This window comes from Grus americana, chromosome 4, assembly GCF_028858705.1.
Source record: "Grus americana isolate bGruAme1 chromosome 4, bGruAme1.mat, whole genome shotgun sequence".
Classification (NCBI taxonomy): domain Eukaryota; kingdom Metazoa; phylum Chordata; class Aves; order Gruiformes; family Gruidae; genus Grus; species Grus americana.
Genome location: NC_072855.1, coordinates 78856762 through 78873512, shown reverse-complemented (window position 1 = coordinate 78873512; position 16751 = coordinate 78856762). Strand labels below are relative to the sequence as shown.

Here is a 16751-nt window from a genome sequence, read left to right as displayed (position 1 = left end):
AGTTTATTAAATTCCTTCTTTCAAAGGGCATTTAGACTTTGCGTGGACAGAGAGGAGAGGTTGCACACGGCAACACAGAGAGCTCTACCCACCCCATGCCCACCTGCAGCTTTTTACTGACTACGGTTCTGCCATGCCTGGTGATTTGGCCCAGGCATTTCTAATTATTCCACCTGAAAGCAATTGTCCTTGCAGGAAGATCAGAAAAAGCATATGCTGGAGAGATTCTGTTATTGAGCTCAGCCTCCTGCTGAGCCAGTACTCTTTCATTTGGAATTATCAGAAAAGATGCAATTCCAACATGAATTCTTGTCTTTAAAATACAAAATGAGCAAGAAATCAAAGCCTTCAAGTATTCAAGGCATTTTAATGATAGCGAAGGTCAAAGACAAAGTGCAGATTTGTGGAAGTGAGGAGGTGTCAGAAACTGATGTAATTCTTATTTCCACTGAAGAAAGTGGACTGGAGCTTAGAATGGAAGAAGTGGGGAGAATGCAGACGGGCTATTCAGTGCTGCAAGGAGAAGGAAGGGCTGCAGTCAGCAGTAATGCAAAGGACATTCCCAAGTGTTTTTCCATCGTTTTATAGTATCTCAGAAAGCAAAAGGATGCTCCTGCCCTTATGGCAGCAATTAGAGGGAATATAGCAAAGGGAAGTGTAGCTTTTAGAGGGGCTTTGTGATATGATGGTGCTGGGACAAGCAATTTCTCTTTGATTATCAGCTCCAGCTGGGAGAGTGGGGGAAGAGAGGGAAGCAGGTGGCTCCTGAGAGAGTCCACCTGGAGGAAGGCTATAGAAGGGAAGCTGTGCTGCAGTACAAGTCCTAGTAGAGTCAAGAGGAGGGTAGAAAGTGAAAGGCTAGTGCTTTTTGGTTTATTTTAATTTTTTATTTATTAAAGAGTCAGAGCCTTAGCTTGTATTGTGATCTTGTGGGGGTTTTTTGAGTTAATAACTCCTAGAAAAGAAAGAGTATTTGTGAAAGGTGTTGAAAAAGGCCTGGTCACTGCATTGAGCTCTTCCTGGGTGAGTAAATATCATGCTAGTTCGTACTATAGCAACAAAAAAAAGGAAAGACTTTAGCAAGTTAGTACTACGTGTTTGGGTAATACAGCTGTGTTTGTGCTCAGTTGAAAGGAAACTTCAAAGGTAAAAGTTTTGTATGGCAATGCCAGACACAGCATAACCAGATGTTTCTATAGTGGGTTTTTGGTTTTTTTGTTTTTTTTTTTTTTTTGCTAAATCACTGATGCCAGTGATCCTGGACTTGTTGTGTGGCTGAGAACTGATATAACTTGCACGTACACGAATTCAGTAATTCTGTAAATTAACCGATGAATTCTTGAGTCTTTTGCCTTCTGAAATCAAGCAGTGAGATAATACATGGGCAGGAGGGAAAGGGAGAAATTCATTTGCAGAGGCTCGCTAGGCTCAAGATAGATCTCTGCAAAGCTTGGTAAAATAGCTTTCTGTGGCTCTGCTGAGTTCCTGTTTAATTACTTAGCCAGATATGACCTTGCACAACTTCTATAATACGAGGGACTAGGAGATCTTTTGTGGTAAACAGAGCCCATAAAAACTCCGTTCTCTAATCTCTGTTTCTCTAGCTGATGCCACCTTTTATAAAACTATATATATCCCTGAAGCACCTAATTGAGAAATGGCTTTGTGGGGGGATAAAAACATTTGAGTTGCAGGAAGTAATTGCACAGGAACAGTGTCACTTGTCTTTTTATTGTTACGTACAAATACTGTTATTATTAGAAGACTCATTTCTAGTTGTGTGTCCTTTGGGTTGGCAGTTATTATATGTTTGGTCACTGGGAGGAAATATCTAAGAGATTGAGCAAAGTGATGTTATTTAGCTGTATTATTCATACAGTTTAGGAGGTGTGTAACTATTCATTTGCAGTTTTCTTGCACGCACCTGGGAATCTCCTGTCTATGAAAGCATTCCCAAGGGACATGGGTGTATGTGACACCTTAGCAGAGCCTAACAGAGAGTCCATATAACTCTGCAAAGTGAACCTACGCTGTTTGCAGTAACAAATGCTAAGAACTGAAGGAGTTGTAGAAGTAGTGATGTGGCATAATGCAGTGGATTGTACTGTGTTGAGAAATTGTTTCATTACAAGCACTGCTTTATATGGTTCTCTTGTTTTGTTTTAGTTTTAAAAGCACTGTATAAATAACAAATATTTTCTTTGATAATGGTCATGCTGATGTTTTAAACTTGCATTACAGAGGACAGGATGAAATCAGTTTTGAGATGCATGACATTATAAATGTGGACTGTGGAGGTTTTGGGTTTGTTGGTTGGGTTTTTTGGTTTTGGTGCTAAACACACTTGTCATGTTCAGGAAAGAAAGGAGGCGGTCCAAATTCTGCCATGTTCTTGTTGAACAACGTACAGAGCCTGTGCTTCTCCCTCTAGCTATCAGAGCCATTCACACTTCCACCCTTATATCCCTACAGGACAAGCAGAACCTGCCCCTAAATCTTGCCGTGCCTCTGTGTGTCAGAAACAGGCTCTCGCCTACTGTGGAAATGCAAACCTCTCTGAGCAGCTGGCCACAGCCGCTGCTTCAAAATGCATGGCGATACTTTGACATCACTTAAATACCAGGCTCTTAAATATTGTCTTCCTTTGCTATTTTTGCCTTTCAAGCAGAGAAGCTGCTCTGCCTTAAGGGGTGAAGGCAGGCCCGCTGGTTCTTAATTGCCTCCTTCCCCAAGTGACTTGGGAGATTGTTCTCTAACTGGCTGTAATTATCCTTTACTGTAAACTAACCAAAGTACACTCTGATTTCGGTGTTATGTTCATTAGCAAGCATCCTGTTTTGAATGTTAATGTATTCTGGGAATGTCCAGTCTGTAAGAATGGACTGATTTGTGTAGCAAGTGTTTGTGAAATACCCTGAGGAACAGATCTGTAGCTGGTAACTTATTTCAAATGAAGCCCGTGATGTTAAGGACAAGAATATCAATGGCTGGTCAAGTTGCAGAGTGGATTTAGGTGTGAACGTTGTCTAAAAGGGAGATAAACTTTTTGTAGTCCCCAAAAGAGCGCTTGATGGGAAGGTTGGTTCTGAGTCTGTGCCTGCAAAAGATTTCTCCCCGTGGTCGGTGTTTGCGGCATGATTTCTTGTTTGAGATGAAGGGGGAATTTATCCTGCAAGTGGCACTATTGGGGGCTTTGCGACTGAAGTGGGCTGCTAATTTAACACTGGAGAAATGTGGGAAGAATGAAAGCTTCTCTTTGTACCTTGACTCAAACATAATCCATAAAAAGACTTGCCACACATTCCTTTAAAAAAAAAAAATTAAAAAGTCTGAATCCTAGCAGATGCTTTTTCTTGTTATTTTCAAGGTATTCAGCAGTGTAGACTGCTCGGTTTTCAGGTGGGTAACTGTGTGCAGCATATAGAAGTGATGCTGAATGCTTTTAACGGTTACGGTTCTGCCATCCAGCTCCTACTCAAGCCCCTGGGTCTGGAGTTTTCTGCTGTGTCTCCTATAATGAGCAATGAAGCATGGCTGCTTTGCCAAGTCCAGGTGGAAAGGTTTGCCTAGCAATGTTGTCGATCGCTGGAAAATCAGAAAGTGACTTGGGTTTTTTCTGCCTAGTGAGATTATTCCAGTCAAAAGTAAGATTTGAGTTTCTAAGTGACTCTATGTGGACGCTCTCCTTATAGTAATAGGGGCTCTTTAACCAACGTAGAATAATAGACTTCCTTAGTGGAGCCAACATCAGAAAAAGATGCTCTCAAAAATGTGCAGGCAGAAAGCTATTGCTGAAAAAATTGTTCCACAATTGCCTTTTCAGTTAATTTCCTCTTGTATACAAGCCCTTTCTCAGAGCATTTTACCATATATTTCCGGAGAGAGAGCACTTGATCACTGAGCTTGTGCGCAGTGCTCAGGTCTGAAGACACCAGGCACTTGGAGTGCCTGGTGCTAGAAATCAGCCCTGATGAGCATTCCTATGCCTGGCTTGGCTAATAGAATTACCCGAACTGTTTTGATGTGCAAAATTGTTTTAACTGTATATGAGACTACTGCTTTTGCTGGGTATTTCTGTACCTCTCTTAATGATCTGGATGAGGAAGCAGATGAATATAGAAGTTGTAGAAATGGAAATAAGAATTAAGAAACAAAATAGAAATCCATGTTTAAAAACAAAAGTCTTGTTGCTCGTGAAAGCATTGGGGTATTCACAGGGAAAAACACCTGTAGAATAAAGGGTTGAGAATGTGATGTTGCATGCTTAGGAACTTCAACTAATCTCTGAATATGACAATTCTCACGTGTGGAAAATTGCAAGGAAATAACTGGCATGCTATTGAGTTCTGTCTAGTCTTTCCAAGTTGCATGCATCTTTGAAAATTACTCTGAACAAATCTAATGGTGTCCCTGGATACTACAGGCTATGCAAATAAGTTTAAAAGAGCCGCGAAAGAATAGTGTGTGGGCTTTTCACCATATCAGATGGTTATGTCATTTATTAAAGTGTAGGCTATGCTTCCATCCTGTCACTGGTAACTTTAAATGCTTATCTGCTAGACTGCTAATGAAAATTATCCCGCTAATTCTTGTAAGGCAAAATGTGACTATAACTTTTTCAGGCTTTTTTTCCTTTTGCTCTTTTTGTTCTTTTTAAATATTATGCCGGTTATGTGAGATTTCAAAAGGCGACCATCTTCTGTTGTTCTGTCTACTTTTCAGAAATAGCGAAAGAAAGAATACAGAAAATGCCTATAAATGGTATTATATATATGCCCCATACGTACATGCGTATGTTTGCGCATAGGGAAAAACAAATTAATGCAGTGTAAAACATGTGGTGTTACCTAAAAATTCAGATATCCCAGCAGCAAACTTGCTCCACAAATAGATATAATTTTATTTAGTTTAAAGAAAGATCTGCTATGCGAGGTATAAAAAGCCTCCTTTGTTACCCAGGTGCTCTGGGTGAAGCCCTGGAGCATAACCTGTATAAGCAAGGGGTAGCTAGAACGATCACTGTATGCATTACTGTATGAGGCCATCTCTATGTATCAACGTATATACACATACTTGAACGCATCTCTGTATGTATGTGGGTAAACAAACTTTTGAAATAATCTCAGGTTATGGTTTCTGTATCTGCCAGCTACCCTTGTGCACTTTCAGCTTTGCCTAGGAAATGGAGCTTGCCAGCTTCGCCAAGCTTTGTCTCTCTTTAAATACCCATTTGCACATACATGTATCCCCCAATTCTTGCCTTACCTTCACATCGTTGATGTTCATCCTCGTTCCCTCCTTCCCAACGAAGATGTCATCTATGTCAACCAGAATGTACCTATCCAAGGACAGTGTGAGCTTCTTCCCTGACAGGAAAGAGATGGCATCGATAAAGATCAGTTTGTGCAACCAGAAGGTCAGGTTGTTTCCAAAAAGGACTCTTTGAATCCCGTCATGAAGCCCCAAGTCTTGGATGACGGTTGCATACAGAGCAGCCTTTGGCAACGTGGCGGGGGGCGGTCTGGAGGTCTGCAGTTCGGTCAAAAGCACAGGTTGATAGGTGGAATGGTTAAACTGGAAAACTGTCCAATCTTCGCCGGGCAGTGGACCTTTCTCAACCCTTGGTGCTTTGGTAATGTGCAGCAGGGGAGACTGAGGGTTTACCACGCAGTCTTTGAGGGCTACATTATTGTAAAGATGTAATGGCAATCCTTTCAGTTTTGTACTTGGGGAGCTGTTCTCGTTGGCTTTATGAAAACCAATTATGCTAACACTGTATTCCACACAGTATTTTTCCAGAAGCTCTCTATTCCATGAGTCCATGGATACATACTTTAAAATATTCTCATATATAACAATTGCGTATTTTCCTCTTCCATTGTCTGTGAGAGGGGGAATATCCCCCTTAGCTGGTGCGATGACCATGTGGTACTGAAATCTGCTGGACTCAAGGATGGCTATGATGTCTTGCCCCAGCTGGGAGTACTGGCTTTCCACAAACAGGAGGACAGTGGGATCAGTTTTAGATGGATCAATGGGTTTAGCTGTTTTCAGCTCCACGGACCTGTATGGTAGAAGCTTGAGGTCTCCACACTCTGCTTCTCCAGTGGTTTCCACGAGGGCTACTTCCTGCTTGTAGCCAGTGTAGAGGTAATAGGCAGAAATCACAATACTTGCCAAGCAGAAGGTCGCCAGGAGAATGACCAGCGTTCTGAAACTTCTGCGGAGCTTCACGATTAGATTCATCTTTCGCAGGGCTTCCAACTTCTGTTGGACTTGCTGCTTTTTTTTTTAATTCTCTCTTCCTAAAGTGCCATAGGAACGAGGAGATGCAGAGGTGCTGATTCCCCTCCCGAGACGTTCATGTGACCATTGCAGTGCATTTATGAAGCTGTCGAGGAGGTTTATAAAGCTGTTGGAGCAGGAAGTCAAAGGATCCGGAAAGCTAAATTGAAAGAGGTTTTCTCAGAATGCAGCAGCTGCCAATAATCAATGAAGAGGACTCTTAACATTATCTGCAACAAGAAGTAAAAGAAGAGTAAATAAAATAAAATCCATACAGCAATTAAAAATGTAGATTAATAAAGACAGTGATTGATACTGGTAATCTGAGTTAAGAGGGAAGTTTATGAACAGTTCAAGGAGCACTCAGTGTCACTTGCTTTTTTGATGTATTAAGATAACCTGCATTAAACATCTCTCCCATATTCTTAGGGTATAAAAAGAAAGTCTAAACATAACTTTTTGAGGAAATATATTTCTTCCTTTATGGGAATTTCTTATCTAAAATGGCTCACTGCTATTGCAAGTGGGAATGACTGAAGATTGTAGGACAAAATTAGGACAATGTAAATGTTTGTTAAGTATTGGGCCAGCTCTGAAGCCCTTGTGCAATTCCTGGTAGTTCTACCTACATTCATGAAAAATTACCATTGGTAACAATAAACCATACGACTCGGAGGCAATTAAAAGTAACTAAATAAATAGCCCATGCTGCTCTATGTATTTAAATAGGAATTAACGTCTTTCTGAATTACTTAGATTGTTTACCTGTAGGAATAATGCGAGACTGTAAACAATGGATGATTTTTGAACTGCAAGGAAGAAACACTCTTTCCAGGCAGATACTTGTTGGTTGACGTGTCTTTCTCCATGAACTCAGATCACACTTTTGAGTTTTGTTCTGAAAACTATTCATTCATCTTAAGCTTTACATCTAAAACTGGAAAATACTTATAAGAAAGGTATTGAAGAAATTTGTCTATTAGTATATTTTATGACTCTGATATACAGTTCTAAGGAGCCTCTTGACTGCATCAGTTCAGGATCTTAAAAATGCAAGTGAAAAGTTTTAATTTGGCTTGAAATGCCTCGTGTAGCACTCTCCTAGTTTTAGAGCACTCTGCTGGTTTTGGGAGCTTATCAAGCAGTGAACAGAATGCTCAAGTAACTGTGAATTAATTCGTCTGCTCACTCATGAGAGGATTGTTACTGCTTTCGCAGTTTAGAGAGAGGGAGTTGTTGCTGAGGCCATTTGTGACTTTGCCAGATTCAGTTTTTTGTCTGCTTTACTTTTCTCGGTTGGAAGCTTGCTAGGCAATTCGTACCCCTGTATTGTGGGCTGCTCCATCAGTGACCCTGCTGTGTGTTGCACAGCAATTGGCCGAAAGGTGAGCAAGGTGGGTAGTTTATCCATGGACAGAAGTGAACAGAAATGAGAAAAATAGTCTGGATTTAGTAATGTCTTATGTATGAGAGAAGAAATAAAAAAGAAATTGCAGCTATCACTAGGAAACTAAAATCATTCTGATAATTCTAAGAGTATTTGCTCCCCTTTGGTGCTTCCTTTGTTCTGCAGTTCTGTCTGGTTGCCGGGATCTTGCTTCTTATTAAACCTCCAATTAAGATTTTATCAAAAGATAAAACTGGATCAAGTGAGGCATCCTCTGTGAGGCTGTGTTCCAGTTTTGGTGACATTGATGAGTCACTCAGCCTGACTCTGAGGGTTTATTGGATCAAGAGAATTGCAGGGCAGCCTCGCTGGGTGGGTAATCTGCCCACAAAACAGGTAATCACAACAAGCCTTAGTTTTGTTAGCATGAGATAGGCAGGTATCTTGGAAACAATAATTAAAAACCCCTCTTGGACTCTGCATCCTCTGCTTGCTTTCAGCACTAGAGGGCAATATTTTCTTGCTTTTTAGCAGACAGCACCTGCTCTCACCTCGACACACAGAGCAGACAGCCCTGCCTGCAGGCAGGCTTTTCCCAGAAGGGTCTTGGAAATCCTCAGAGCAGGTAAAAGACCTTAATTAAGACTCTTATGTTTAAAAATAAATAAAAATCAGGACTTCTGCTCTAAGAAACCTGCCACTAAATCACACTGAATGCTTACCAAATGTCTCAGCCTACACCTTGTAGTACAAGGGAATAGCATGCGAGGAGACCTAAAATTACACATTTTTTTCCTCGCTGTTCCGTCCTGCTGGATTTCCCAGGTACTGGTATTGCAAGCTGTCAAAATAATACACTTCATAAGCCAGATCTTTGCTGCCAGTACTGCCTGTATTACTAAAATATGAGAAGGCCATGACTTTTATACAAGCCAAAACAAAAATATGGTCTTCATCCCAAGTTAGTTGATCCAAACAACATTGGGAAAATTTCTTCCAGTTAAAATATCAGTAATCAGATTTAATGCAAACTAGTACATCTGTTGTATGCAGATGTTATAACAAGTGCAAGTATTCACACTTCTCTAGATGTCTAAATATTAGAATTGATAAGGAATTGAAATGTTTATATGGAAACTTGGCATTGGAGCAGATCTTCTTTTTGGTTTGTGCATTGTGTTTGAATTGCTCTCTTGAACTAATTGCACTGTTCAGTAAAAAAAGTGTGAAGTAATTAAAGTTTATGAAAATAAATCAGCTATATTAGCCATTAGTGGGACATTTTCCAAGGCATAATTGGAAGTTAAGTGCCATTTGTGCCTTTGAAACTCTCCTCCTTAAAGTTCAACAGCTTTATATTCACAGAAATTCAAATATCTTTGGAGTATTTCTGTGCTATATTAATCTGAAAAACACGAAAATAGGCCATGTTTCATAATTAGTGTTACTAATGTAGTTTCACATTAGAAAGCGGTGCTTGAGGTCCTGCGTTCCTATGGTCACTGGTCAGTATTCATTGATCCTTCAGGGGTAAAGCTGAAAGCTGGGTACATTTGATCAGGGAATCAAGGTTACATTCATCCAGAGCTGGTCCTTCAGTAGATCTTCAATCTTGCGTTCAGCTGACTTCCCAGACATGGGGCCTTGCCCTGGAAAGAGCAGAACTCTGCAATAACTCGGTTGTGATGCTGTAGCCGTCTGCAGGAACTGTACTTTTTCTTTAATTCAGGCAGCCAAAGAAAAACAGAGGTTTAAAAATTGCTGCTTCCTTGCTAAATAATACTTCCTGCTTCCCCATAAAAATGCATTTGATTGATGATTAAAGCATACCGATTTTGAAGATGGTTGATTGGGAGATTAGGACTCAACTATTTAAAAACAATAGCACAATAGTGAAGAGAAACAGCCTCTTATTAATACCTTGTGTTAACATTGCATCAGGAATTAAAGCTGATTCTCGCATGGTCCAGTTCCTATACGAAGACCTTCTCATAGGGCTTAGTGATTTAACAAGCATCTTGACCAAATTAGGTGCAACTAATCAGTGGGGGAAATATAGACATTGCAGAAGGTGGTTACATGTTGCAAAGGTAGCTCTTAATTGCTAATGAGGGACAGCTGAAATAATGAAGCTATTGCCTGGGTAAATAGGGAAAACTCCATTAAGAGTGACAGTTAGTGCCTTCCATCATCCATCAGGGGAAAGAGGGGAAAAGTGAGCAGTTTGGGTCTGGCAGGAGGCCAGTGGTGCGTGGGCTGCCAGCCTGACCAAAGGGGCAGGGCAAGCGCTGCCTCGCAGGGCTGTTGTAAGCTCTTCTCCTTTCCTTACCACTCCTTGTAGCTAGGCTAAGCATCTCCAACCTAGTTCAGCTTATGGAAAGCAGAGATATTGATGGTAAGCAGACAGTAGTGTTCATCCACCCTACGGATGGAGCCAATAGACTTCACATCTGCAGCAGGTTAAGAGCGTGTTGCCGATTGCAACACTGAGTAGAGGAGCAGGACACTTGTATCACTGCAACACTGTCATTTCTAGTCTCCTGTCTGCACCAGAGTGCAAGGCCGCATGGAACGCTCTACAGGTAATTCATCTGGAGGCAGGCCAGAGGTTTCCTCTCATCTTATTCCAGCATAAATCAGAAGTTGGAATGCCTTTATTTTCTATATATAAAACTTCCCTTTAGGCTAAAAAAATTAATGTAAACTTTCCTCTCTTCCTTTTTAAGCTTGTATGACTCCTGCCATTTATTAGCAGCCCTGTGATCCATGATACCTACTTGCTACTCCTTACATATGACTGCTCACTCAATACAGAAACAAGCAAACTGATTTGAGTGAAAAATTACTCCTGTTGACCATTAGCAAAAGTCCAGGGTTTCTATTCACTGCAGAGGAAAAAACAGAGCTTTTTCTTCCCTCAGAGAAGTTTAAGAGATTTTTTTTTTTTTTTTTTTTTTACTGAGCTCATGAAACTTGGGTGCTTCTTTAAAGTAACTTTTTTCTTTCAAGCGTAACGAGTTGCAGTGTGTTTTGTATTTATAAATGTGGCTTTGCTCACAAGGGGTGTTGGTGTCAGCTGCTCATAGCTTACCACAAGATTTTAGAAAACTCTTTTACCTAGGATAAGGACAGCTTCTCAGCTGGTAAAAGCTGTTGCAGGTCTTCTAACTGTTGTAACTCTCTCTCGCAATTTCTGAGTGGAGAGGCTGCTCAGCATTTTCACCTCTTGTTTGTTGTCGATGCATAATCAGCTGTAAGTTAAATGACTGGGGTTTTTTTCAGTATTTTCAGCAATTTGATGAGTCTATAGTGTGCACATAATCCTGTGTGATTCCAGAAAGCTAAATGATGCCAGAGGTTGAAGTTGATAATCAATTAATATAAAGCGAAGTGTTTGAAATACCTCAATTTGTGCATTCAGTGAAAGCCGGCACGATCTTATGCATGAAAAATACTTGGAAGCTAGCTATTTTTGACCCTTTTGACATCTGTCTTTCTCTGGCTTTAAACTTTTCCAGATGATTGCAGAACTCGGAGCTTTGAAGAAAAAAGGTTCCCTGGTGGAAAGGCAGCTAAAGGTGTACTTGGAGATAGGTTTTACATATATGCATATTCTCACACATGTGTACATATGCACCCACGCACACCTCTTACTATGTATGTAAGATAGTTGGGGAAACATGGTGTAAAGGTACTTAGGAAGTCTGTAAACTCTTCACTCCTGACAAACTGATAACATTTGATTTGCTGCAGGCAGATTCATGCAAACCTGACAGTTTGTCTCACTCCAGGACCACCAAAGTTGATCTGCTTTTATCATGGTTAGTATTGTCAAGTGTGATTTGAAGCATACTAACGGAGTGGTTTACTCATCTTCTGACTGAATAGGGGAATTATGATTAGAGAAAGCTTTGTAATTATTATTTCTATTCCTTTAATATTTCTGAAGGTGTGCAGATAGCTACCATTGACTTGCCACAAGTCCCACTTTCTTGAACACACATGATAGATGTACTGTTGTAACAGCATGGAAACAGACCTTTTGTTCTCATTAACTCATATGTGATCTGAAGTTGCTGACTCACAAAGTGGTTGGGTTTTTTTCTTATTGATGCTTTTAGATAGGTAACTATAATATCTGCTGATGAGACTCTCCCCCCCCCCCCCCCCCCCCCCCAAGATGTTCTATGTGAATTGGTGGAATTTTAAAAATGTGAACTAATGAGACTGAGGAAGGTACTGCTCTTTCTGCAAATCCTCTCTCACAGAATTGCTGCCGCCTTTGATTCCCCAGCCCATATGTAACGCATCATGTTGCTGAACTCCTAGTAGAAATTTATTCTACGACTCAGACCACACTTCTGGTGAATGTTGCCTGCTGTTCAGCCTCAACACTTCTTTCTCCTGACCTATTAACTTCTAGCCATCCCTTGCTCATTTGGACCACCCAGAAATGCACATTAATATTCCATCCATGATGTTTCCATGACTGTTCCTCCAATTTATCAGTCTATAACACTTCAGTATATTTGAACATAAGTAGTTGTAGTATTTCCTCACAAATCACTGACTGCTGATTGTTCTTGAGTGTCAGGCGTGGAAGCTCCTAGAAATCAGTAATAGTTTAAGTATAGCTTTAGGAGGACCATGCATGAAGAGAGAACCTGTATTTTTTTTTTTCTTGTTTCTTGACAGAGTGGCTCTAGTCACCATTGTAACGAGTAGGTGTTAATGACCCCATTCACCTTTTGTGCAGCTCCATATGTGGCAAAAATGTTGTGGTGCAATATCAAAATATATCACTTTATTGAGATATATCAAAATATACATAATATTTTGATGTCATCAGGCAAAACACCTTAGCTTTGTGGACAGACTTTAAATAAAAAATAATAAGTATTGTCTCAATGCTGTTTCCAATAAATGTGTCTATCTTGCCTGAGTGATGGTAATAAGCTATCGCTTTTCACCAGTAACTCGCCAAAAATTCGAAAAAGCTAAATAGCATTATTCCTGGGTACAGGCCTGACTTTTCCAAGGTCATTTGGGGCAGACTCATGGCTGAGCTGGAAGCAACAGCCACTTGCTCTTGCATAATGCCCTTCCACAGATAGGTGTCTTTACAACCCTCATGACATTAGTAGAAAAGTAGCTGAACTGCCAAGGATGAAAAGAAGGTTTGGAGAGACGATTATTTCTTGAGCCATGATGACAAAGCCAAAATGGCACAAAGTTGTGGCTGAAAACACAGCAGAGATTCCTGTGGTACAAAGTGGTGCGTGACCTACAGGATGGAGTCCTTGGAGCTGATGCTTTGCTTTCCCAGCAGGGCTGATGGAGAGTGCAGGTGTAATGAACATCCTGTGACTGCCTCCGTCCTTTTGAATGGAGCTGGTGAATAAAAGCAGGCTTCGCGTGTTTTCCTGAGACAGCCTGCAAAACATTCCTCCTGACTCGAAGCAACAAATCTTCTGATCTCGCTTGGTTAATAGCTCTTCATCACTTTTCAATTCATAGTTTAATGCTTCAATGGAAGCCAATTTGAATTCATTTAACTTTTCAAATAAAACTTTTGTGAGATGCTGTATCAGATGTTTTATTACAGTCCATCTATTCTGTTACTGTTTTCTACTTTTATAAGGCTGTCAATTAGCTATCCAGTTTCAATAGAATGATTTGTGTTGTGAATTCAGTTGAGAGACAACATTTGTGCAATATAATGGCTGCCTAACTAGAACTCCTTAAAGTCAATCAATGCAGTAGTCAAACTCTGTACATCTTGTTTGATCATACATAAAAGCTAAGGCATAAAAAACACTAAAAAAAAAAAATCTTTTTATAGTTCTATTAGCATCTAAATAACTGCAGATTTTCTGTATCTATTTTGAAAATTTACCAAGGATTACAGATTTGCTGGATAGCTATTGAAACTTTACTTTTTGGAGGTTTCTTACACACACAAAAAAAAAATTTAAAAGCTCCCTTTTGAATGAAGAGGCCTTTCGCCTACCAGGCACAGTCACAGGCTCTGGAATAGCTTATTAGAAGCTAAACTCTTTGGTCTTTATACTTTTTTTTTTTTAGTATTAATAGTTTCCTGCACTTTCTGTTCCGCTATTGCTTTTATGGGACCTAAAAATGTTTGCCACAATACAAGATAATTAAAATGTCTCCGCCCTTATATCAATGACAATATATTTCACCGAATAACATGTTTTGTGGTGTCTGTATCCTGTCACAGGGACTAGTTGAGAAAGTCTGATGTGGTCACATCTGTGCTAGGAATTAAAAGGAGGCCACTAACTTATTTCAGAGACTACTGCTGTCACATAGTAATGATCTATTACTACTGCAAAGGAAGTCTATTTAAACCCAGATAACAAAGACTTTGTACCTAAATCCTTAGAGCAGCACGTTTACTACATGAAACTTAAACAGAGGTTTATTCTGAGTTTACTCAAGCCAGGTTCCCAGCCAGCCAGAGACAGGTTTTAAGCTCCGAGTACGTTAACTCTCATTATAATAGCTTCCCTATATTTATTTTATAAGTAAATTCTACTGGAGTTCCCTCTCCCCAACTTCGTCCTCGCTGTCTGAAGGGTTTTGTTACATAGAGAGGATTTGGCACAAAAATGGGTAGGATCAGAGCAGGTGTGTGTTCTAGAGCATCATCTCAGCCATCAGGACTAGTCACAACCTGGCGGGCCTTAGCCAGCAAATAGTGGCAAAGGCAAGTAATGGCTTTCGAGCAGAGTGAATGAAGACAGGGTGACGCTCCACGTGTCCTTTTTTTGTGTGTGCGTGTGCTTCTTGGGCTTCCAAACAGCATTGTTCTGAAGAGGAAAACTCAGTCACTTCCACCTTGCTCATAAAATACTTGCATTTATCACTGCTTTGTTACATGACAGTTTGGGGGCAGGAAGGGTTTATAATCTCTCTCCTGTCTTTTCCATATATATTTAAATTGCTTAAGTTAGAGTCTTAGTCTTAGACCAGGTTCCAGGCAGTCCTTCAGAAAATTCTGGGCCTTATTACCAGTTCTTTAAAACTGGAAAGATTAGCTTTTTGTGGGAACCAGTTATGGCTGCACCTATTACTGTTGTCAGTAAAACTAATCTAGACAGAGAAACTTCGTGTACAAAAAATACTACAATACCCAACAGACTATATCTCACTTCTACATATTTCGGACACCGCCAAGCAGACAAGATAGTCCCAGGAAGTTTTATGGAAGATATTAATACAAATTCAACTTCTTTTTTTAATCAAGAAATGACTGGATGGGTATTGTTTGCCTATCAAGAGGGAAAAAAAGCCTAGTGATGAGAGGATAAGGTGGGGAGCTGAAACTTTTGAGTTCTGTCCCTTTCTGCCACCACCATCACATATTGCCCTCTGGAGGCCACTGATTTTTTTTTTTTTCAGTACCTATAGCTTCTTCTACCTTTACCTGGGCATTAGCTGTAAAATGTTCTAAAATGATTCTGTTTGGTTCAAACATATAGCATGGATATTGAAAACAGTGCATTTAAGAAAGCCAGTGCAAAATTCATATTTTAATCTGCAGTCAAATGTATTTGCAGTGCTTGCTTCCTTTTTTCTTCTTATTCATCCCCTGGTTAAATTTCTCTGTTTATTTCTGCCACTGTTTTATGGGGTTTCTCTGAGAGAAGCCACTTTATCAGTCAAGTGAAAGATCTCTTTTGAGATTTCTGGTGTGTCACCTGTGACCTATAGATACTGTTTTTCTTTTGGTTCAAAATATAAACAAATGCTTCCTTTCAAAAGATCTGTTCTTTGTTTTGTCTAGATAAAGTTCAATTTAGAAATGCCACTAGCAGGATAAGGGTCCTACTTGGGAATTCAAGGGATTTTTTTTTTTTGTTGAGTCACGCTAAGCTCAGACACTGGAACTAGAACTAATACTGTTAGAGCTCTGTGATAGAATAGCGAGGCTTTGATTAACCTGTTGTTTTCCTGAAAATACTCTGCTCATTGAACTATTGAGGAGGCATTAGCTTATTGGGGGGGGGGGGTGGTAAAAAAAAAAATAATCCAAGCTGTTGTCAAAATCTTTCTGAATATACTGTCCTTACATCAGGGTGGAATTAGTCATGTTTCTTTACATTCCTGTTCTCCCCTATGGACTGGGGGCACAACTGCACTGTGTTTTCCGTTATGCATCCTGGAAGAGGAAATCCAGCCTGGGTATCTGGTTTATGGAAAGGGCTTACAAGCCAACAAAATGATGTCTCATGAGTTGACACAATGATACCTTGTAATCCATAAAGATCTGGTTTAGACAATATATACATAGATATTTAATTTTCTGCCTGAAAGTAAGTATTTTTTCCATGGAGGAGAAAGTTATTTTGGAGGTACTTTAGTTAAAAATCTGAATATGCAGAATGACTGCTGCTGATTCATGCTGGCACATGGATTTTGCTACCTCCAAAACTGATGAAGAGTTGGTTTTATGGGAGTCTGAGAGCGTCAAGTGTTTTGAGGCACGTGCCGCTTGCTTTGCTTGTCATGTGGACAGTATGTACCACAGAGGCCTCCTGATCTTTAATTGGGACTTTTCGGGTAGAAATTATAGTAACATGCACCCCTGCAGGTAATTTAGAAATAGTAAGGTATGGGGACAGAAGACTCGGTTGATGTTGTGTTAAAAGGTGAAGTTCCAGAATCACAGCTTTTCAGTTACTAATGAGATAGAGCGACCATTCCTCCTTCTTAAGGCCTATCAATTCAAAACAAACCTGGGCCCTCAGTTGCTAACAGTATTTACTGGCTCGTACAGTGCCCTGTGCAGTAAGGGATTGTACGCTGTGTGTGTGTGCATGCATGGTTCCACCCTTAACAGCGCAAAGCGTATGGGGGTAGATTAATGAGACCACTTAAAATGGCACAACAAATATAGTCTACTGACTAGTAATGAATAAAAATGCCCTAGTCCGCTATACCAGCTATTTAGGTAGGTAGAATGCAGGTAGTCAGGCAAAAGTATCAAGGCAGAAAGCCCTGCTTTTGTTTAAATTAAAAAAAAGTATGAGAGCTTTAAAATCAAAAGTAATCA

The 16751-nt window shown here is 40.1% G+C and overlaps 1 protein-coding gene across 7 annotated transcripts in view; it reads right to left on the bottom strand.

The window, feature by feature from the left end:
- NDST4 (N-deacetylase and N-sulfotransferase 4) overlaps window positions 1–16751 on the bottom strand; it is a 149601-nt gene that overhangs the window by 82133 nt on the left and 50717 nt on the right. For 6 of the 7 annotated variants that reach the window (XR_008577070.1, XR_008577071.1, XR_008577072.1 and 3 more), the window contains one exon: window positions 5266–6515. Coding sequence is in view for 2 of the 7 variants with exons in the window: in XM_054825141.1 (XP_054681116.1) it covers window positions 5266–6246 (981 nt within the window). In the remaining 5 variants the exon portion in view is untranslated. Of the gene's footprint in view, window positions 1–5265; window positions 6516–10789; window positions 10906–16751 lie in introns of those variants that run through there. The other variant, XR_008577073.1, reaches the window with a different exon arrangement.